Source organism: Mus caroli, unplaced genomic scaffold (genome assembly GCF_978045245.1).
Source record: "Mus caroli unplaced genomic scaffold, Mus_caroli_1 scaffold_11, whole genome shotgun sequence".
Taxonomy (NCBI): Eukaryota; Metazoa; Chordata; class Mammalia; order Rodentia; family Muridae; genus Mus; species Mus caroli.
In genome coordinates, this window is record NW_028227266.1 from 2,020,106 (window position 1) to 2,044,231 (window position 24,126).

At 37.3% G+C, this 24,126-nt stretch overlaps 1 protein-coding gene across 3 annotated transcripts; it reads left to right on the top strand.

Moving 5' to 3' along the window:
• Window positions 1–841: 841 nt before the first annotated feature.
• On the top strand, window positions 842–23,963 carry LOC110302047 (caspase-12). Of its 3 annotated transcripts, none has more exons than XM_021172806.3 (12): window positions 842–939; window positions 2,012–2,033; window positions 3,145–3,396; window positions 5,543–5,602; window positions 6,714–6,791; window positions 8,525–8,619; window positions 9,001–9,174; window positions 9,960–10,194; window positions 10,875–11,024; window positions 13,554–13,663; window positions 14,021–14,139; window positions 22,858–23,963. In XM_021172806.3, the coding sequence occupies exons 1-11, from the start codon at window positions 859–861 to the stop codon at window positions 14,117–14,119; spliced, it is 1,356 nt and encodes a 451-aa protein (XP_021028465.2). In that variant the 5' UTR covers window positions 842–858; the 3' UTR covers window positions 14,120–14,139; window positions 22,858–23,963. The 3 variants fall into 3 exon arrangements, with proteins under 3 accessions (XP_021028465.2, XP_029336909.1, XP_029336908.2); XM_029481049.2 differs by having other exon boundaries at window positions 895–939; window positions 2,012–2,127; XM_029481048.2 differs by lacking the exon at window positions 842–939 and having other exon boundaries at window positions 1,993–2,127.
• Window positions 23,964–24,126: the final 163 nt, after the last annotated feature.

Here is a 24,126-nt window from a genome sequence, read left to right on the forward strand (position 1 = left end):
CCATTATTAGTCCCATCAGCATTTCATCACTCATAGAGGAGAGTCCCTCCCTGGAGTAAGTACTACTGGCAGCTGAGAGTTGTTTGAAGAGGTGTTGTCAATTTCTTCAGTGGTATGACCACTGCTCAGCTTCTCTGGCTGCATTAAACAACTTTCGACCTATGATCAGGAAAGAAACTAACAAATCACAAGGGGACCTTTATAGAAACAATAGGGACTTGTTGAGCAGTGCTCCAGCAAGAGAGGAAGAGGATAAGTGTAGTAAACAGGGGGTGAAAATAGCTACATTTCCTTCTGTGTAGAACTGTCAAGCAAAATCATTTAAGAAATTATTACCACCATTCAAAAAGGACAAATAATGTAGTGAAGTTCTATATAGAGTACAGGAGTGAGACAAGTTTGTGGGTCCAATTTTCAGTCTAAACTTTTCTACACTGTGTTCATTCACTGAATTGTTTAATGTGTTAATATGACAAACATTTCAAAGGTATAGCCTACCAACTTGATAGTTCTCAACTTGTCAGCCTATATATTTTCACTATAGTGTTTTCAAGGAGCAAGTTGATTGATTTCTAATACAATTGTCTGACACTGGAACTGTGGTAGCATTTTGATAGTACTAAGGGAGTCTTGTGTTGTCTGTGAGGCAAGAATGATTCTGATGGAGTTTTTGGAGTGGACATACTACAGGAGGGTGGGAAGCAGAAAGCGGGCCTACATGTGCTTCCGCTTGTACTGAGGTCTTGAAGAGGTTAAAAAACAGAAAAGGAGAAGTACAACTGAGTGACTACATTCTGCTTCCTCTTCTGCCAAGAAGTGAGGACACTCTCTTTCTCTTGCTGTCAACAAATTTTCTACATGGATGTTCAGATTTCCAAGCCGGAAAAGTCTTTCTGGCTTAGTGAAGACAGGCCTGAAAGTGTACCAAGTTCTTTGAAGGTGAGGTGTTATTCACTCCAATTAACTCCTGTGGGCAGTAAGGCAAAGAAGGCTACTACAAGAAGACAAATGGACGAAGTCAACAGCATTAGAATTGTATTAAGTATTGTATGAGGAAATTAACAATTCGGAAAGAAAGCCTCTACTATGCAGCATCCTGAACCATGAAAGTAAAGTATAAAACAGCATTTTTTTTTGTTTTTTTGTTTTTGTTTTTGTTTTTGTTTTTTGGGTTTTTTTTTTTTTTTTTTGGTTTTTTTTTTTTTTTTTTTTTTGGTTTTTCGAGACAGGGTTTCTCTGTGTAGCCCTGGCTGTCATGGAACTCACTCTGTAGACCAGGCTGGCCTCGAAATCAGAAATCTGCCTGCCTCTGCCTCCCAGGTGCTGGGATTAAAGGCATGTGCCACCACTGCCCGGCTATAAAACAGCATTTCTTCCCATTTTATAAACATTCTTTCCCATTTTATAAACATTTCCCTTATTTAACTTTTACGGCCATTATTTATCCATAAATTTTCAAAAGTTAGAGAAAAAGACTGTCCTGTGCATTTAACATACCACAGTGTACACTGGTGTCTCCAGATTAATAATATCTAAAATTAACAAATAAACCTGCTGACTCAGAAATAGAAACAAGATGACTTACCAGGGTTTTGAATTGGTGGTACCAGCATCAAGGTTTGGCATCTCAGTCAGCATCTCCTTTAGCTGAAGCTCTGCGAATTGACACATTCTGGGTTGACCAAGTGTCACTGTCTCATGGTCTCTTGTCTATGTAAAGGACCATAGAGATGCTAAGAAAAACAACTCAGAGTGCATTTCGAAATTGTGCTAACCATGGACTAGATTGAGAATGAGTTGTGCATGAATATACATTTTCAGTCAAAAAACTTTGTAAAGTCAAGAGAAACTCTGCTTATAATAGCAGAGCCCTGGTTGACTTTCTGGGAAAAGAGCAGGAGAATTTGGCAAGTGGGTGTTTTCAGTGACACAGCACCATTGGTATGTTTCTGGGAAGGAAAGGCAGACTGTTTCTCAGATTGCTTTCGGTTTTGATGCTTTTTATGTCCAGGAATCCTGCACAGCCATGGCGGGTGAGTCCTTTCTTCGTTTCTGCTTGTGTTGAGGAAGTTACATACGGATTTCTGAGAGAAGAGATAACAATGCTTCATCAAAGCAGAGCTGTTTGTAAGTTGAGGGGAGGGAGGCTATGGTAGCACATGTTGAAGCAGAGTGCTTGCAGATACTCTCAAAGGCATTTATACTCAGCATTTACAACTGTGGGAAAGAAAGGAAAATGAATCTCTCTAGACCCCTCCTTTTAGTATTTCCTGTGTTTTAAGTATTGCCTTTGATTCACTGACTAGAGGTTTTCTCCAGCTCTGTGGGTATTTTGTTCTGAGGATGAGAAACTTTACTACCGAACAAAACCTTGCATTTTCTCTTTCTGCTCTGTATCTGAACTACTTTCAGCAGCAAGCCAGGCAGCTAGTTTGATTTCTCTATTTCTACACAGAGCTCTCTAGGACCACTGGCAGTATAAACAAAATCTGGGACATTATAGCTGTAATGTGTTCACGTTATACTATGCTGTGTATGGAATAAAATATCCTTTTAAGATATTTACGCCGGGCGTGGTGGCGCACGCCTTTAATCCCAGCACTCGGGAGGCAGAGGCAGGCGAATTTCTGAGTTCGAGGCCAGCCTGGTCTACAAAGTGAGTGCCAGGACAGCCAGGGCTACACAGAGAAACCCTGTCTCGAAAAAAAAAAAAAAAGATATTTACAATGATGAGCAAAAGTGGAAGGGTCATGAGTGATCTGCAGAAATGTCAGACATCAGGTATCTATGGCTGAATCGCCTGATGGAGATGTTTCTCTTCTCCCCACCTATGTTTCCTTCTGTATAAATGTGATATATGTTGGACAATATAAATGCTCCTGTGGGTTCATAGACAAATTGTCACTCAACTGTCACCTGATTAATTATATTATAATCTCAAAAATGAAGGAAAGGCTTTTATAAAAAGGAAAGCCCATGGGTCCCATCCTTCTGCAGTGAGTATAATTTCCAGGAAGGCCTTACAGGGAGTCCTGTTTATTTATCTATGTGGGCGATTCTTGTCTGTATTTGAATTTGAAAGCTGGTAGTGTAGAAACAGATATTGAAATACCTTTCCCTGTCTAAATGGTATTATTTTTACAGCCAGGAGAACACATGAAAGAGATCCAATCTACAAGATCAAAGGTTTGGCCAAGGACATGCTGGATGGGGTTTTTGATGACCTGGTGGAGAAGAATGTTTTAAATGGAGATGAGTTACTCAAAATAGGGGAGAGTGCGAGTTTCATCCTGAACAAGGCTGAGAATCTGGTTGAGAACTTCTTTGAGAAAACAGACATGGCAGGAAAAATATTTGCTGGCCACATTGCCAATTCCCAGGAACAGCTGAGTTTACGTGAGTAGTTCTGGCCAAAATGCCATCAGCTCCTTCCTTTCTACTTCCTACAAAACTTCTGTGTTTACTTCTGTTCTTAAGGAAATCTGACCTCCCCATATCCCTTAGACTGTTACTTGTCTATTTGTTTAGCAAATGAAAAACACCCAGATTCACCCAAATTAATTTTCTACTTCTGAATATTTTATTTTTCCCTTAACAATTGCACCACTGATTACCCCATGAAATTTACATATTCAATACATTATTGTGTTTCTCTGTCCTAAAACACAGGCATAAGAAGGCAAGCCTCATTGGCTACTTTATTCATGAAACATATTGATCATGTAAGAAATCACACATGTCAGATGGCAGGTACTCATCAAATATCAAGTCATCTTGATTAAGAAAAAGCAGGGGTTCTTTGTTTTGTTTTTATTTTATTTTTATTTCATTGTTTAAAGGTTATTTATTCGTTTAGATTTCAAATGTTGTCCCCTTCCTAGTTTCCCCTCTGCAAGCCTCCCATCCTATCCTCATCCTCCTGCCTCTATAAGGATGCTTCCCATCTATTCACCCACACCCATCTCACTACCCTAGCATCCCCCTATGCTGGGGCATCAAGCCTCCACAGGACCAAGGGCTTCCCCTCCCATTGATGCCAAATAAGGCACTCCTCTGCTACATATGCAGCTAGAGCCATGGGGTTCATCCATGTGTAATCTTTGGCTGATGGTTTAGTTCCTGGGAGCTCTGGGAGGTCTAGTTAGTTGATGTTATTCTTCCTACGGGGCTGCAATCCCCTTCAGCTCCTTCAGTACTTCCTTATCTCTTCCTCTGGGGTCCTTGTGCTCAGTCTGATGGTTGGCTGAGAGCATCCTTATCTGTATTGGTCAGGCTCTGGCAGAGCCCCTCGTGGGACCACTATACTAGTCTCCTGTCAGCAAGTGCTTCTTGGCATCAGCAATAGTGTCTGGGTTTACTGTCTGCAGATAAGATGGATTCCTAAGTGGGGCAGTCTCTAGATGGCTTCAGTCTCTGTCCCACTCTTAATCCCTATATTTTCTTTAAACAGAAGCAATTCTGGGTTAGAACTTTTGAGAAGGGTAGGTGGCCACATCTCTCAACTGGGGGCTGTACCTATCTATTGACTATGGTCTCCATGGGTTCTATCTCCCCTGTGTTTGGTATTTCAGCTAATGTTATCCCCACTGGGTCTTGGGAACCTCTTGTTTCCCTGGCATCTGGAACTTTCTAGTGCCTACCCCCAATTGCCCAACCTCCACTGCTACACATATACATTCAATCTCCTGATCCTCTGTACATCTCCCCTGTCTCCTCCCACACCTGATCCTGAACCCCTCCCTCTTTTATTGTGATCCAAGCTTCTGGTCATATCATGGAGATTGTAGACTCATTCTCAGATTTGAAGGAGGGAGTGGAGAAGGCCACTCTGTCCTCTTAGATGTAGCTCAATTCCTGAGATGAAAATCTCTTTGCTTTAATTCCTTCTGGAAAAAAATAAAACAAAACAAAATAAACAAACAAAAATCCCTAAATATGAAGTTTAATGGATTATTAATTTATTTCTAAAAACAGCAAGTATTTTAAATTTTTTGTATGTAGTTGTCTCATTCATGTCTCAGGTTTTCTATTTTGATAGCACAGCATCAATCACTGAAGAACAGTGGGTGTTTATGTACTGCATTAAATATTTAGCACAAGGTAGCAAGTGGTCCTTGGTCTGCAGTCCCATCATTCTACCCCAGCAAGTAATAAAGAAATGTGTATCTTAAATTCTTGGCATTTTTGTCTGCTTTATTTTTGTTGTATAAAGAACAACTTTAATACAGTCAAGTATATCTTTGTTCTCAGATAAATAAATGCAATTACAAGGAAACAGACTCTGGGTACAGACTTTGTCTACATCTTTATTTATACAAGTATCACAGAAAAGTTCTTGTTTCATAGAATGTGTGCCTTTAGTTTTTATTTGGAAAAGGCTAGCATGCTTATAAACAAAACTGAAGCTTGTCAACCAGATGGAACATCTGTTTCAAAGAGCAACATGGGTATTTCCTTAGTGCTTGAGAGAGTTTTTCATGTATAAATGTACTAGAAGTTTTGTTATATTGCCCCCCAAAATCTGCTGTTAATATTGTTTCAGAATTTTCTAATGATGAAGATGATGGACCTCAGAAGATATGTACACCTTCTTCTCCATCAGGTAATTATGCATTATGCAGCAGACTGCCACAGTATCCATTTGATCTCTATTTTTAATGTCCTAGGAAAGACTCAGGGAACTGTAGTATTCTACATTCTCATTCTCAGAAGGGACAGCAGTATATAACTTCTGAGTGAAGTAGAGTCACTTGACACTGGAGACATAGCCAGTGATTGCTCATATCCAGGGGATGTCCACTCAGCCCTGAGCAAATGGACAACAGAGTTTGGATTCAGGGATCACAAGTAATAACACAATATAAAAAAATAAAAGGAGGACATAACACTAGAGGGATGAGGAATGGGGAAACAAGCAGGAGTTTAAAATAGATTTTATAAAACCTGAAAATTGTAAGGGGAAAACACCAAATCCACAATTGTTCAGTTACGCTGTCCTTTGGGGTGCACCTGAGACTTGCCAACCAGCTACCTCACCCTAGGTAGAGATTTGACAGAGCAGCCCCTGCCAGGCTCCTGGGGTTCTTTGTATAGGAGACATGAGGTGCTCCCAGGGGTAAGAGAGTGGCCATTATACACTGGTAGAAAGAATACCGTTCATGGGAAGGAACAAAGGTAGGTAAGGCCCTAAATCATGTGAATGGGGTCACAAGTTTAGTGTAGATTGAAAAGGATGTTTTTTCAACTTATATCACACCTAAGAAACAGGAAAAACATGAACTTTTTGTTAACTCTCTTAACTGTAAACAGAACCTTTAGCTTTCAAAGCATACTTTTCCTGTTTCAGTCTGAATGGTAGTAGATTGTCATGCTCACAATTCTGTATGTCAGCATATGGAACTTTCAAAAACATAAACAAACAAGAAAATATCTTTGAAACAGAATACTGATTCTCCTTTTTGTTGTCTACTCTGGACTCTGAAAATGAAATTAAAGACAGCAAAGATGAGGGACAAGCTTTATTAAAGCAAACATCATCTTTATCTCTGATGGGTAATTGCACAAAAACCCCTGTTTCATGAGTCTTGCTTATCACTGAGGAATGGGGTCAAAAGTTCCCTGAAATTACTTCACGGAGTCTCAGAAACTCTGGAGTGTTTTTACCCTCGACCACTAGAAAGTCCTTCAAATCCTGGTTCTCAACTTCTCTTCAGAATCCAAGAGAAAAGTAGAGGATGATGAAATGGAGGTAAATGCTGGATTGGCCCATGAATCACATCTAATGCTGACAGGTAATGTTTATTCCAGAGCTTATGCTGATGTCATTTGAGAGAAAGTAGATTTTCAAAGCTTTCTGGGGTTGTGGGACTAGGGCCACAACAGGGCCAAACAGCAGGCCGCTACTATCGCTGACATATGCTGTAATAGCCCAGGTTTTTAAATGATGTTAATAATATCTTTAAATTTATAAAATAGTTATGGTTTTGGAAATTAGTAGCACAAGCAAGATGTAGTTAAGCTTGTGTGTATACTGTTTAAATTTTATATGTAATTATATAAAAAATACCTAACATGGTATGAGTCACATATGAACTACTGAGGCTTATTAAGGAATTACATTTGTCTAGAAACAATAGTGATAGTGTTTTAGGAATGTTATATTTTCAGAAGTTCTGACAAACTAAGGAAGAAAACCTATGTTTTTTTTTTAATGTTTGTATGTCTGTACCATACATTAAATGGAATATTGAATTTCTGTTCTTAATATTTGGTTTATATAGCAGTAAGAATGGTAGATCAAAACTCCCTCACTAAAACTGAATGTATTACTTAGTGAGTGGTGATATACAATAAACATGTAAGAAGTAATGTGAATTCATCTAACAGATAAAAGAAAGTGAGTTAGACTAGAGAAAGCAATTGCGTATGTAAGGATGGGTTGAGGATTAAGAAGCAAAGGAAAGGTATACGCTCAAATGTTTAGCCAATCACAATGAGGAGATATGTTAGAATATACCTCCAAGGTGAAAAGGAAATTTGTGCAAAACTGTTGAGCAAAACTAGAGGCCAGGATACACCTGAAACAGGAATGACCTTGCCATATTACAAGTCCATATGTAAGGTCATAACCTGACAGGGAAGTAAGAAATTAGATTTGAAATAAGAAAAGCTGCTAAGTTCAGAGTCAGAGATATATGATGCCTCAACCTTCTTCTTAGTGAAAAATGAGTCTACTATAGTAAACATGTATATGAATATGTGCTCATTTCTGTGCATGCAGGCGTGCACATTTGTGCGAATGTGTGCATACATGTATGCATGTGTGTGCATGTGTGTATGTGTGTTTGTATGTGTGTGCTTATGAATGTATGCATAGGTGTGTGTGTGTGTGTGTGTGTGTGTGTGTGCATGTGGACATGCATATGTGTGTTGGGGTGGGGGTGTTTCTCTCAAAAATGCCTTCATTGATAGTTGTCATTCCCTAAAAATTTGGTCAAATATAGACCCACTCATCAGCCCAGTCATTTATGAGAGTTATCCAACACCAAACACTGGACTGTGTTCCAAGAATTGCATATCTTAAAATAGAAAAAAAAACAAGATAACAGATTTGTGGATAGAGCCAAACATTAAACTGATGTGGGCTTTCCTTCACTGGAATGACCTGAAAGGCTATCCAAGGGTAAAAAATTAAAATATCAATTGCTTGTTGAAGTCTACTAAATGAAGTTTAACTTCCTTACAAAGTTTAGATCCCTACATTTATGTGATTCTAATGTGTTGAACTTGAAAGACTAGATAATGTTGCAAACACCAGAAAAGCACAAAAATGTCAGTAATAAACAGAAAACAAAAAAGAGAAAAAAATCAAGATTTTTGCTTCAGTTGTTTATATATGAATTCGTTTTTACCTTTCATTAGTTTTCAGAGGAGCACCTGTGAGCACTCCAAAATGATGAACTCGGGGATGTGACATGTGTATGTATGACTTATGGGACAGTGTCAGTTCTGTTTTCTCTTTCAGCTCCTCATAGAATCCAGAGCTCAGAAGTCCAAGATAAACTGAAGCTTTGTCCTCGTGATCAGTTTTGTAAGATAAAGACAGAAAGGGCAAAAGAGGTGATGAGCTTTGGAAGCAGGGGCCTGGAGTTAGCCCTTTCAGGCTACACATACAGATTCCTTCAGATCTGACAAAGGAAAATGAACTTCATCTAATCAAGTGGTGCTCATCCTATATTTTTCCCATTTTTAAATTTTATCTCAAATTATGTCCTCAAATCCACCCCACCATATAATCCAAGTCATGTCACTAGTCAAAAATTAATATATATTCAGGCCCCAATATATGTTTTCAGTCTCACATTCTATCATTTCATCAGCAGAGCATAGCTCCATCAGCAACATTCTGTTGTTCACTATTACTATTTTCATCTGCACTGTATTGATTTTAGAGGTATGGGGAGGTCCCTTTCTTAAATCTTCTGTGTCTGTTAACTGCAGATATATCCAGTGATGGAGAAGGAGGGGCGAACACGTCTGGCTCTCATCATCTGCAACAAAAAGTTTGACTACCTTTTTGATAGAGATAATGCTGATACTGACATTTTGAACATGCAAGAACTACTTGAAAATCTTGGATACTCTGTGGTGTTAAAGGAAAACCTTACAGCTCAGGTAATTTTCCCAGAGATTGGGGCAACCTTCTTTGTCCTTTTGTCAAACTCTCTTTGTGTAGCAACCAGAAGAAATTATATTTGCTTCAGAGCAGGATTCCTGAGTTTCGACCTTCTCCAAAATGTAGTTTCATAGAAATTATTCACAGAATGCCTTGTAACATTATTTTAACAAAACAGGTGCATTTCTTAAGTGTTAGTCTGCATGTGTCCATTAACTGGTATTCTAAGAGTGACATGAACTCTGAGCCTTGAAATTTGCATGACCTAGAGAATAAACACATAAGATTTAACAATATCAGAACAAAATGCCTAATTATTGAAAGTTAAACAAAGGTTGTGATCTCAGTTCTGTTCAAAGCAACCTGGGCAGATTTGATGAAACTATGTAAAACTTGATATTGTTTGATGTGAAAAATTTCACATTTCTAATTTTTTTAACATAAACTTCTTTGTGTACCACTTCTTTCAATGTGAATTTTCCAAAACCTAATTGTAATAAAGTTAGTTTCTATTACATTCCATCTCTATAGTCTTTAGAAGTCCAAGATTCTCCTTAAAACCATAGGAATGAAAACTATGTTTAAAAAACAAGCAAACAAACAAAAACCAAAAAACTAATGTTCATACTATTTTCTGATCTCATGTAAAAATATTACTTATCTTACTTCTTTGCCTGAATTTCTTGACTCCTAGAATTTATTTAGTTTTTGTGAACTTCCTTTGTTACTCAGATGCAAACTTTATTTGGAGAATTCATTGGATTTGACTCTAGAGTCTTTTTAGGAAATGGAGACAGAGTTAATGCAGTTTGCTGGCCGTCCAGAGCACCAGTCCTCCGACAGCACATTCCTGGTGTTTATGTCCCATGGCATCCTGGAAGGAATCTGTGGGGTGAAGCACCGAAACAAAAATCCAGATGTTCTTCATGATGACACTATCTTCAAAATTTTCAACAACTCTAACTGTCAGAGTCTGAGAAACAAGCCCAAGATTCTCATCATGCAGGCCTGCAGAGGCAGTGAGTCAGAGTCAGGGCTCGAGCATGTGGTTCTAAACTTTCCTCTATGAGTCTGGCATGCTCCAGTAGACGGGGTGGGGTGACATTTTAGTACTACTGGTGTGTCCAGGCCAAAAGAAACTACCTTATGTCTTACATTTTAAAGAAACAATGAATATCGTGGGATAATAAGAAATGTCCCAGTCATTTATCAATATGGTGGGTGTTGTATTGTTCTTGTTCATTGGGACTTTTATAATATATTTTTGAGGCCAGGGAGATGGCTTAGTGAGTAAGAGTGTTCACTGTGCAAGAACAAACCCCAAGAACCTATGTGAAAAGGCAGGCATAGCATGTCTTCAGATAACTTCAGGACCATAGATGGTAGAGACAGGCAGAATACTGATGCTTTGCTAGCAGGTAAGCTCCAAACTCACTGAGAAATTCTGTCAAAAGAATAAGATGAAGAAAGATAGAGCAAAATTATTTTTCCTTTAGCCTCTGAGTGTGCACAAGGACATGGAGACCTTGCACACATATATGTATTTGCTTTACACACATGCAACATTTGCACATAAGTATTTGCATTTTCAATAAAATCATAATTCAATGTACCAAATAAGGTACATAATGGCATTTGTTATATTTTATGGAAGAATATGAGCATGTTACATTTGTTTAAGAAGTGTCATCTCTCCTAGGATATAATGGAACTATTTGGGTATCCACCAGCAAAGGGATAGCCACTGCTGATACAGATGAGGAGCGTGTGTTGAGCAGTAAATGGAATAATAGTATAACAAAGGCCCATGTGGAGACAGATTTCATTGCTTTCAAATCTTCTACCCCACGTAAGTGACTTCAGATGGCCTGATTTCATTTGTATTAGTTGTTAGCCTGAGATAATATATTTTCAGTAAACAATCTATGTCTAATTATTGGGACATTTTCAGTGATAGAAATATTTAAAGTATTTGGGTTTTCATAATTAGATTTTCTTAGAAATGATTAATGTAGACAGGTAGTTTTAGGAAATCCAAAATTCAGATATTTTCATTATAAAAAATGAATGCTATTTCATTTTGGTTTTCTTTTTAAACATGTTAGTGACAGTTTGATGCATAACCTATAATTTCACAAAACTCTACCTGTGAAAAATCCTAGGCCTAGGCATGTACTGTGGAAACTCTTAGCCTATTATTTTAATCTAATTTTTAGAAATTAGTTAGCAATGAAATGTCTGCCTTCATATTACTGTAGCCAAAAAATGGTTAATGATCTCCCTAAAACAGAGAAACTACAGTAAAGGTGACATATAACCTTTCTAGTAAATCATGGTGCTGTATCTGCTGCTGCTGAATGGCTGTGTGTGAGCTAAGAGAGATTACAGGACTCTTCAAGTATAGACCAGAGAGGGAAAACTGAACTAAAGAGTGGCCACCCATACCTAGATAAAGCACACTTTTATTTGTTTTTAGGTGTTGCAATTTTAATGAGATTTTATTTAAATTATATACTTTTACTGAAAAAAGGAACTAAAATTTATATGTAATCTGCTAAGAACACTAAAGATGTTTTTACTGGTGTAAATAAAGTATAGTATGCAAAATTATTTCATTCCTATTGCTCATGTAAAATGTTGTGCTATAGTTGTGCTAATGAAACACATACTACACAATAAAAACAGATGTGGACCCTGACTTTTCTGGGCCAATTCTCATGGTCATGAGGCAGACATTAACTGGAGGGAAAACACAGCATGCTATAACAGAAATAGTAATAGTCATTTTTATTAAGTATTATAAAGAAATATGGGGCTCACAGCATATAAAGGTTACCCACTTCAAGGAAAAAGGCCATATTCCTCATTGTACAATCATAGTGCATGGAAGACCTCGGAAATAGAAAAGCTTGTAAGAAAAGACAAAGTCCCTTAAGCACTGAATCATGAGAGAAGCCAGATAAGGCAAGTTCTTACATGAACTTTCATGGTAGTAACTTTGGAGAAATTTAAACAATGAAATGATGCAAATTTGACTGTTAAATAAAATTATTGAAACACAGTATAGTAAGAGTAGCTGCAGCAAAGCTGGTCAGACTGCTATTGCATAACTGAGACACAGAGATGATAATGATAACACGGAGTGAGGCAAGTCATTGGCTCCAGTAACTAGTACATGAAATTAACATGACTCATTGTTTTTGTTGATTTGACTGGGAAGAGAGAGGGAACACGGAGGTGATTCATTATCTAAAAGATTACTACAGTAAAACTATTTAAGTAGGATGTTTTATTTTCCAAAGACTACACTATATTATTTCATGCCATGTTAAAATTATATTTAGCAGAAACCTATATGGAAGGAAGAACTACAAATATTCTATGTTATAAATTAAAATGTCTACAAAAGTTTTTAAGTGACTGTTTTAAAGTGGAGAGGGGGGAGATTCTGCCAGAGAGTTTGTGATGACACTGGCATAGCTAAAAGCGAAATGATGGATTAAGAGTTGAGCAATTGTTGATTTCTAGAAGATATCTGCCTTAAAGGTTGAGTTTGGGGATTTACAATTGCCAAAACAACATTTCTCCATGCTAAGGACAGATGGAAACAACAGAAAATTGAGAATAGAGTTAGAAAATTTCTTAGAATGAGGTTGGAAAAAAATACTCTTAAAAATGAAAGCTAAATGAATGAATTTCAGAGTTATCAGTAAGGCTATCAGAGCTACCAACAAGTTCTAACGTGAATGATAGGCCACAAGTAGGTGAGGCTTGATAAATGAAATTGATTTAGGGATTTGGAAATGTTGGGTGGCAGGGGGCAGGAGACAGGGGGTAGTCCTGTTTTGTGAAATTCATATAAGATCTAGGAGGAAAAGCCAGATACTCGTAGTCTTGTGAAAAGGAGCTGCCAAGGAAGGAAAGCTTTAAATCTAGAAGAAATGTTGGCAGCTCGATGCCAGTTAAGTGACAGTTAGAGAACTGTTTCTCTGTGTTTTAACAAGAGAAACTTAGTTCAAAGGACAGAGAAATGGTCTTCTTAAATAGGGAGAAAAAGTGTGCAGAAAAATTATAGCAGAGCAGCAAGGACTGGTAATGGAAGAGAGTTTTTCTTTACCATGAAGTCGTTCCTAGAAGGGCTCTGTAATCTTCCACAGGACTTGCTTGCTGTAGGCTGTAACATTGGGTTCACCTATTAAAAATCCCCTGTGGTTTTATGACAGAAGATCCTCACAGGTTCTCCATGTGTCTTTTATGGAGGTCTTTGCTTCACTCTCCTTTGGCCTCCTTTCTTCTGTGAAGCACCCAATCATACTTAGTTCCTAAATGTCATGCCCAGAGTCTTCATTTTTCATCATTTCCATGTCTTTATTTGCAGATAATATTTCTTGGAAGGTAGGCAAGACTGGTTCTCTCTTCATTTTCAAACTCATTGACTGCTTCAAAAAGTACTGTTGGTGTTATCATTTGGAGGAAATTTTTCGAAAGGTAAGGGTTTGATTTTGTTCTTCTATGTCCACTAAAACTGTCATTATGCTAAGATGCATAAACAGTTCTATTCTGATTATACTTAACAGATGATTTATTTAAAGAACAAATTTTTAGAATACCACATACAAGCAATACATGTATTTCTAAAGCCCTCTGATTTTCAGACTCTTGAGCAGTCACTTTTCATAAGTTCCTAAGTCATTCTGCCTGCATTATATCCAAGCTTTCCTGTTACATGGTTACCCTACACAGCTACATTCCTAATATACAAAACTTTTGTTGTTGTTGTCATGTAGAACAGCAAAAGAAGTTTCCTTCTTAGAAGATCTCTAAGGACTTTATTTGCCATTGCAGGTTCAACACTCATTTGAGGTCCCAGGTGAACTGACCCAGATGCCCACTATTGAGAGAGTATCCATGACACGCTATTTCTACCTTTTTCCTGGGAATTAACACAGGCAACTCTCATGCAGGTAAATGTATGTAAGGAGTGGATTTGGGAACCCATTTACAGTATGAGCATAAAATCTGAATAGGCTAGAGAATGATGGTGCCATGCCAGATTCCTGTTACTGAGGATATTCATTAATGAAGCTGAGGAAAATCTTGGTTTTATTTGCTTTCATTGTAGTATACTAATTTCATAAGAAAGTATTAGTCATTTAGTAGCCAAGTAGAAACCCACTGAGAATTAGAGTCTTCTGTCTGGAACTTAATCAGTGAAGAAAAATATTTGATTTTGATGAAAGTACAACCCTCTCTAATTGGAAATACCATGCACAGAATTTATCTCTTATGAAGAATGCATTTTGCTGAACCATATACTTTGTGCTCGTGATAAGCATTGTCTGAGCCACATGTAAATGAGAAGACATTGCCCAAACTGTGCTGAGGAGCCTGGGTCTGCTAACCACTTGCACCTGGGGATTCATGCAGACCACATCCTTTTTATAGATATATTTTAACTGCAGAGACCATTCTAGTTTTATCTTAAATTCAGTACTGTGGAGATCCATTCACTTGCTACCTTTTGAAAGTGAAAGAATTATAACAAAAGAGTACTTGTAAGAGACCTATGTTTCCACAGTGAAGTTTTAAACAAAACTTTTTATCTATTTACTTTCTACAAATATCAGGATCAAAACTACAATTGTAACTGGACCGATAAACAAATAAATCCTGAGAAACCGAGTTTCTCATTTTATAATATTAAATCATGCTCATTACAAAGCAAATATAAAAGCCATATTTTTAAAAATAATAAATAATCACTGACAACATTTTTTGAAAACCCTGTTTGTAAAGATGTTCACTTGGAATGAATTCTACCTGTTATGGTTTTTCTTAGAGCCTTTGATAATGGGTACAGTTTTGATTCTCATGATGTCTGTGAAGAATGCACAGCCTACTATTGACTCTAACTTTACCTTTAAAGTTGTTGATTACTAATTCATATACAACCTTTTTTAAGGATATTTTCTTTATTTACATTTCAAATATTATTCCATTTCCTGGTTTTCCCCCAGTAATCCCCGATACCATCCCCCCTTTTCCTGCTTCTATGAGTATGTTCCCCCAAACACCCACACACCCCCACCTTCTCACCATCAAATTTTCCTAAACTCAGGCATCCATCAAGCCTTCACAAGAAAAAGGGCTTCTCCTCCCATTGATGCCTGACATGGCTATCCTCTGCTTCACATGCAGCTGAACCCTGGGTCACTCCATGTGTACTCTTTGGTTGTTGTCTTCCTCCCTGGGAACTCGGGGGTGGGGGGCAGGTATTGGTTGATATTGTTCTTCCTATGCAGTTGCAAATCCCTTTTAGCTCCTTCAGTCCTTTCTCCATTGGGGACCCTGTGCTCACTCCAATGGTTGGCTGCAAGCACCAGCCTCTGTATTAGTCAGGCTCTGGCAGAGTCTTTCAGGAGACAGCTATATCAGGCCTCTGTCAGCAGTCACTTCTTGGCATCCACAATAGTAACTGGGTTTGTTCCACTTTCTAAGAAGGACTGAAGCACCCACACTTTGGTCTTCCTTCTTCTTGAGCTTTATGTGGTCTGTGAATTGTATCTTAGGTATTCAGAGATTTTGAGCTAATACAAACTTATTGGTGAGTGCATACCACCTATGTTCTTTTGTGATTGAGTTGCCACACTCAGGATGATATTTTCTAGTTCCATCCATTTGCCTAATAGTTATATGTATTCATTGGTTTTAATAGATGTGAAGTACAACGTTGTGTAAATATACCACATTTTCTGTATCCATTCCTCTAGTGAAGGACATCTGGGTTTTTCCAGCTTCTAGGTTGTATAAATAAGGCTGCTATAAACATAATGGAGCATGTGTACTTGATGGAGAATCTTTTGGACATATTCCCCAAAGTGATATAGCTGGGTCTTCAGGCAGTGCTATGTCAAACTTTCTGAGAAACCACCAGACAGATTTCCACAGTGGTAGGAACAGATTGCAATCCCACCAGCAATGTTCATCATTCTCCATATTCTCACCAGTATCTACTGTCACCTGAGTTTTTAATCCTAACTATTTTGACTGGTGTGAGGTGGAATCTCACGGTTGTTTGATTTGCATTTCTCTGATGACTAAGGATGTTGAACATTTCTTTAGCTGCTTCTCAGCTCTTTAATATTACTCAGTTGAATTTTTGTTGTTGTTGTTTTGGTTTTGGTTTTTTTCGAGACAGGGTTTCGATGTATAGCCCTGGCAATCTTGGAATTCACTTTGCAGACTAGGCTGGCCTCAAACTCAGAAATCCACCTGCTTCTGCCTCCCAAATGCTGGGATTAAAGGTGTGCGCCATCACCACCCAGCAAAAACTTTTTGTTTAGCTCTGTACCCTATTTTTAATAGGGTTATTTGATTCTCTAGAATCTAACTTCTTGAGTTCTTTGTATGTATTAGCCCTCTATCAGATGTAGGATAAGAAAAGTTCTTTTGCCAACAGTTGGTTACTCATTTGTCCTATTGACAGTGCCCTTTGCCTTCCAGAAGCTTTGCAATTTTATGAGGACCCATTTGCTGATTTTTGACCTTAGAGCATAAGTCATTGGTGTTTTGTTCAGGAATTTTTTCAAGGCTCTTCCCCAATTTCTCTTCTATTAGTTTCATGTTCGTGTTATTATGTGAATGCCCTTGATCCACTTGGACTTGAGCTTTATACAAGGAGATAATAACTGATCAATTTGCATTCTTCTACATTCTGACATCTAGTTGAACCAGCACCACTTGGTGAAAATTCTGTCTTTTTTCCACTGAATGGTTTTAGCTCCTTTGTGACCAACTGACCACAGGGTGTGAGTTCATTTCTAGGTCTTCTATGCTATTCCATGAATCTTCTTGCCTGTCACTGTACTAGTAACATACAGTTTTTATAAGTATTATAACTATTGCTCTGTAATACAGATGATTGAGATAAGGGAAGTGATTCCTCCAGAAGTTGTTTTATTTTTGAGAATAGTTTTTGCTATCCTGGGTTTTTTTGTTATAGCAAATGAATTTGCAAATTGTTCTTTGTAACTCTATGAAGATTTGAGTTGAAATTATGATAGACAGTGCATTGAATCTATAGATTGCTTTTGGCAAGAAGACCATATTAATCCTGCCAATCCATGAGCATGAGAGATCTTTCCATCTTCTGAGATCTTCTTTGATTTCTTTCTTCAAAGACTTGAAGTTCTTATCATACTGATCTTTCACTTGTTTGGTTAGAGTCACAACAAGTTATTCTATATTATTTGTGACTATTGTAAAGGGTGTCATTTCCATAATTTCTTTCTCAGCCTTTTTATCTTTTGGGTATAGGAAGGCTACTGATTGGTTTGAGTTAATTTTATTTATTTATTTATTTATTTATTTATTTATTTATTTATTTATTTATTTATTTATTTCAAGGCAGGGTTTCTCTGTGTAGCTCTGGCTGTCCTGGAACTCACTCTATAGACCAGGCTAGCCTTGAACTCAGAAATCCACCTGCCTCTGCCTCTCAAGTGCTGGGATTAAACGCGTGCGCCACCTCTGCCCGGCTTGAGTTAATTTTATATCTAGCCAGATTGCTGAAGTTGTTTATCAGGTTTAGAAGTTCTTTGGTGGAATTTTGTGGGTCACTTATATATACTCCCATATCATCTGCAGATAATGATATTTTGGTATTCTTCCGTTCCAATTTCTATCCCTTTTATCTCCATTTGTTTTCTAGTTGCTCTAGCTAGAATTTCAAGTACTAAAATGAATAGATGGGGAGAAAGTGAGCGGCCTTGTCTAGTCCCTGATTTTAGTGGGATTGCTTCAAGTTTCTCTCCATTTAGTTTGATGCTGGCTGCTGGTTTGCTGTATATTGCTGTTACTATGTTTAGTTATGGGTCTCAAATTCCTGATCTTTCCAAGATTTTTAACATGAAGGGATGTTGAGTTTTGTCAAATACAGTATGTACTAGTACATGTAATAAAATGATCATGTAGGGTTTTTTGCCTTGAGTTTGTTTCTGTAGTGGATTATGTTGATTGATTTCCACATATTGAACCATACCTGCATCGCTGAGATGAAGCCTACTGGATCATGGTGTATGATCGTTTTGATGTGTTCTTGGATTCGGTTTACAAGAATTTTATTGAATATTTTTGTATTGATGTTCATAAGGTTAATTGGTCTAAAGTTCTCCTTCTTTGTTGGGTCTTTGTATGGTTTAGTTATAAATGTAACTGGCTTCTTAGAATGAATTGGGTAGTGTTCCTTCTATTTCTATTTTGTGAAATAGTTTAAAGAGTATTGGCATTAGGTCTTCTTTGAAGGTATGATAGAATTTTGCACTAAATCCATTTGATCCTGGAAATATTTTTGGTTGGGAGACTTTTAATGACTGCTTTTATTTCTTTAGGGTTTATGGGAGTATTTAGATGCTTTATCTGATTAGATTTTACCTTGAGACCTTATATCTATCCAGAAATTTGTCCTTTTCATCCAGATTTTCCAATTTGGTTGAGTTTAAGCTTTTGTAGTAGGATCTGATTTTTTGTTTGTTTGTTTGTTTTTAATTTCCTTGGTTTCTGTTGTTGTCTCACCCTTTTCATTTTTGATTTTGTTATTTTGGATACTCCCTTTGTGCCCTCCAATTATTCTGGCTAAGGGCTTATCTATCTAGTTGATTTTCTCAAAGAACCAGCTTCTCGTTTTGGAAATTCTTTGTATAGTTCTTTTTGTTTCTACTTGTTTGTTTTATTTCAGCCCTGAGTTTTATTATTTCCTGCTGTCTACTCCTCTTGGGTTTATTTGCTTCTTTTTGTTCCAGATCTTTCAAGTGTGCTGTCAAGCTGAGAGTGTATACTTTCTCCAGTTTCTTTTTGTCGACACTTAGAGCTATGAGTTTTCCTCTTAGCACTGCTTTCATTGTGTCCCATATGTTTGTGTATGATGTGCCTTCATTTTCATTAAATTCTAAAAAGTCTTCAATTTTTTTCTTTATTTCTTCTTGTGCATACTATCATTGAGTAGAGTGTTCTTCAGCTTCCGTGTATATGTGGGCCTACCAGTATTTTTGTTGTTATAGAAGACCAGCCTCAGTTCATGGTGATCTGTTATTTCAATCAATCTTCTTTTATTTGTTGAGGCTTATTTTGTGACCAATTACATGGTCAATTTTGGAGAAAGTACCATGAGGTACTGAGAAGAATGTATATTATTTTGTTTTAGGATAAAATGTTCTATAAATATCTATTAAATCCATTTGGTTCATAACTTGTGTTAGTTTCACTGTGTCTCTGTTTAGTTTCTGTTTCCATGATCTGTCTATTGTTGAGGACCTGGTGTTGAAATCTCCCACTATTATTGTGTGAGATGCAAGGTGTTCTTTGAGCATTAATAAAGTTTCATGAATGTAGGTGTCCTTGCACTTGGAGCATAGATGTTCAGAACTGAGAATTCTTCTTGGTAGATTTTTTTCTTTGATGAATTTGAAATGTCATTTCTTACATTTTTTTTGATAATTTTTGGCTGAAAGTCAATTTTATTTCATATTAGAATGACTACTTCAGCTTATTTCTTGGATCATTTTTCTTAGAAAAATTTTTCCAGTCTTTTACTCTGAGTGTCTGTCTTTGTCACTGAGGTGCATTTTCTGTATGCAACAAAATGCTGGGTTCTGTTTGCATATCCTGTATTGGGGCATATAAAGTTTGCAAGTCCAATGGGCCTCTCTTTCCAGTAATGGCAGACTAAGCCATCTTTCGATACATATGCAGCTAGAGTCAAGAGCTCAGGGGTACTGGTTAGTTCATCATGTTGTTCCCCCTATAGGGTTGCAGATCCCTTTAACTCCTTGGGTACTTTCTCTAGCTTCTCCATTGGGAGCCCTGTGATCCATCCAATAGCTGACTGTGAGCATCCACTTCTGTGTTTGCTAGGCCCCGGCATAGTCTCACAAGAGACAGCTATTACTGGGTTCTTTCAGTGAAATCTTGCTAGTGTATGCAATGGTGTCAGTGTTTGGAAGCTGATTATGGGATGGATCCCTGGATATAGCAGTCTCTAGATGGTCCATCCTTTTATCACAGCTCCAAACTTTGTCTCTGTAACTCCTTCCATGGGTGTTTTGTTCCCAATTCTAAGAAGGGGCACAATGTCCACTCTTTGGTCTTCATTCTTCTTGAGTTTCATGCGTTTAGCAAATTGTATCTTATATCTTGGGTATCCTAAGTTTTGGGCTAATATCCACTTATCAGTGAATACATATTGTGTGAGTTCCTTTGTGATTGTGTTACCTCACTCAAGATGATGCCCTCCAGGTCCATCCATTTGGCTAGGAATTTCATAAATTCATTCTTTTTAATAGCTGAGTAGTACTCCATTGTATAAATGTACCATATTTTCTGTATCCATTCCTCTGTTGAGGGGCATCTGGGTTCTTTCCAGCTTCTGGCTATTATAAATAAGGCTGCTATGAACATAGTGGAGCATGTGTCCTTCTCACCGGTTGGGACATCTTCTGGATATATGCCCAGGAGAGGGATTGCTGGATCCTCCGGTAGTACTAGGTCCAATTTTCTGAGGAACCGCCAGACTGATTTCCAGAGTGGTTGTACAAGCTTGCAATCCCACCAACAATGGAGGAGTGTTCCTCTTTCTCCACATCCTTGCCAGCATCTGCTGTCACCTGAATTTTGATCTTAGTCATTCTGAATGGTGTGAGGTGGTGTGGGTTGTTTTGATTTGCATTTCCCTGATGATTAAGGATGTTGAACATTTTTCAGGTGCTTCTCTGCCATTCGGTATTCCTCAGGTGAGAATTCTTTGTTCAGTTCTGAGCCCCATTTTTTAATGGGGTTATTTGATTTTCTGGAGTCCACCTTCTTGAGTTCTTTATATATATTGGATATTAGTCCCTTATCTGATTTAGGATAGGTAAAGACCCTTTCCAAATCTGTTGGTGGTTTTTTTGTCTTATTGATGGTGTCTTTTGCCTTGCAGAAGCTTTGCAGTTTCATGAGGTCCCACTTGTCAATTCTCGATCTTACAGCACAAGCCATTGCTGTTCTATTCAAGAATTTTTCCCCTGTGCCCATATCTTCAAGGCTTTTCCCCACTTTCTCCTCTATAAGTTTCAGTGTCTCTGGTTTTATGTGAAGTTCCTTGATCCACTTAGATTTGACCTTAGTACAAGGAGATAGGAATGGATCAATTCGCATTCTTCTACATGATAACAACCAGTTGTGCCAGCACCATTTGTTGAAAATGCTGTCTTTCTTCCACTGGATGTTTTTAGCTCCCTTGTCAAATATCAAGTGACCATAGGTGTGTGGCTTAATTTCTGGGTCTTCAATTCTATTCCATTGGTCTACTTCTCTGTCACTATACCAGTACCATGCAGGTTTTATCACAATTGCTCTGTAGTAAAGCTTCAGGTCCAGCATGGTGATTCCACCAGAGGTTCTTTTATCCTTGAGAAGAGTTTTTGCTATCCTAGGTTTTTTGTTGCTCCAGATGAATTTGCAGATTGCACTTTCTAATTCGTTGAAGAATTGAGTTGGAATTTTGATGGGGATTGCATTGAATCTGTAGATTGCTTTTGGCAAGATAGCCATTTTTACAATGTTGATCCTGCCAATCCATGAGCATGGGAGATCTTTCCATCTTCTGAGATCTTCTAGAATTTCTTTCTTCAGAGACTTGAAGTTTTTATTATACAGATCTTTCACTTCCTTAGTTAGAGTCACGCCAAGGTATTTTATATTATTTGTGACTATTGAGAAGGGTATTGTTTCCCTAATTTCTTTCTCAGCCTGTTTATTCTTTGTGTAGAGAAAGGCCATTGATTTGTTTGAGTTAATTTTATATCCACCTACTTCACCGAAGCTGTTTATCAGGCTTAGGAGTTCTCTGGTGGAATTTTTAGGGTCACTTATATATACTATCATATCATCTGCAAAAAGTGATATTTTGACTTCATCTTTTCCAATTTGTATCCCTTTGATCTCCTTTTGTTGTCGAATTGCTCTGGCTAGTACTTCAAGTACAATGTTTAATAGGTATGGAGAAAGTGGGCAGCCTTGTCTAGTCCCTGATTTTAGAGGGATTGCTTCAAGCTTCTCACCATTTACTTTGATGTTGGCTACTGGTTTGCTTTAGATTGCTTTTATCATGTTTAGGTATGGGCCTTGAATTCCTGATCTTTCCAAGACTTTTATCATGAATGGGTGTTGGATCTTGTCAAATGCTTTTTCCGTATCTAAGGAAATGATCATGTGGTTTTTGTCTTTGAGTTTGTTTATATACTGGATTACATTGATGGATTTCCGTATATTGAACCATCCTTGCATCCCTGGGATGAAACCTACTTGGTCAGGATGGATGAATGTTTTGATGTGTTCTTGGATTCAGTTAGCAAGAACTTTATTGAGGATTTTTGCATCAATATTCATAAGGGAAATTGGTCTGAAGTTCTCTATCTTTGTTGGGTCTTTTTGTGGTTTAGGTATCAGAGTAATTGTGGCTTCATAAAATGAGTTGGGTAGAGTACCTTCCATTTCTATTTCGTGGAATAGTTTGTGAAGAACTGGAATTAGGTCTTCTTTGAAGATCTGATAGAACTCTGCACTAAACCCATCTGGTCCTGGGCTTTTTTTGGTTGGGATTGAAATTATTTTTAAGTAAGATTTGTTTTTTTTTTTCCACACAGTTCCCAGTCAAGTATTGCTGTAGCTGAGAAGAAAAGAAAATTCCAACATCCCAGGATTTTTAAATGTGTAAAATTTTTCAGTTAGATATTTTATACAATATCATAAGACTAGATAATTTCCATAGGTCATTTTTTAGGGGAAATCCTGATATGTAAAGTTTTGCATGAAAAGTATAGATTCGTTCCTTCCAAATCTGCTCATCTTTTACTTTATTTTATTAAATTTGTATTTGCACATCTTTGTAAAATGAATAAAGGAAAAAGACACTAAAGAATATGGGGATGATACACCTTTTGATGAACCACTTTCACTTATAAATTAGTAATAAGTATTTACTCACAAGGAAGAACTTATCTACAACTTAGCTGAGAAATGAAACTATTGCATATCTAGCTAAAACTAATCATCTCTTAGGAATAAGACAAAGGAGGTTTATGTCCACTGTTTGTCTCTGACATACATGGTTTTCATGCCTAGTGGCTACCTACCATTCCTCTTAATCAATTTCTTAGGTTATAATTGACAAATTTATGCTATGTTTATAATTTTTCTCTTAAATGTTTTTGTAATAAGATATACTCACACATGCACATTTACAACTGTCTATTAGTATTATTGAAATAAATCCTGGAAACAAAAAATAAAAATTTAAAGCATTAAAGACAATTTTGAGACAAAATATTCTATGAAACTCTATGCAAAATTGAATTCTTCTACAAGTATTTGATGAAGCTCACCTACCACTATTTTTTTCATCTTGAGGATGTTATATCATTATTTTTACTTCACTGAGCTCAAATTAAAATCTTTGTTTATTCTTTGTTCTATAAAATGTTTAAGAATCTTTCTTTACTGCATAGTAAGTGTTAGCTCATTTTTTCCTGGGGTTACAAGTTCTGCACAAGCATGCCTTAAAATTGTGAGAGTCACCCCTTCTGAGTGTTCTTCCTTAAGTCATACCAGATCTATGATCTCTTTCTGAAAGTGTCCATTAACAGTTCAAGATTTCTACCCTTTCTCCCTGGTCCTACTGTCTTTTCAGCCTATGTTAAATATGTACCTATCAAAAGAAATCTCATGAGCACTTTTAAATAAAGGTCTGGTGGTCCCCACATCCTTGCTTCTTTGCATTTGTCCTGATGGACTTAAACATAGCTTGTTTTTGCCATTTATATGTCTATACCTCTCCACAAGAATAAAATCTCCACGAGGGATCATCCTGTTCTTTGTTGTGCTATTCCCACTACTTAGCACAGTGCTTGACAAAG

Bases quoted from the DNA above. Each gene is read 5' to 3' on its own strand.
- LOC110302047 (XM_029481048.2), top strand. From the start codon at position 1,995: ATGCTTTTTATGTCCAGGAATCCTGCACAGCCATGGCGGGTGAGTCCT. The intron at 2,128-3,144 runs GTAAGTTGAGGG...TTATTTTTACAG, and splicing joins TCATCAAAGCAGAGCTGTTT to CCAGGAGAACACATGAAAGA. The intron at 6,792-8,524 runs GTAATGTTTATT...TTTCTCTTTCAG, and splicing joins ATCACATCTAATGCTGACAG to CTCCTCATAGAATCCAGAGC.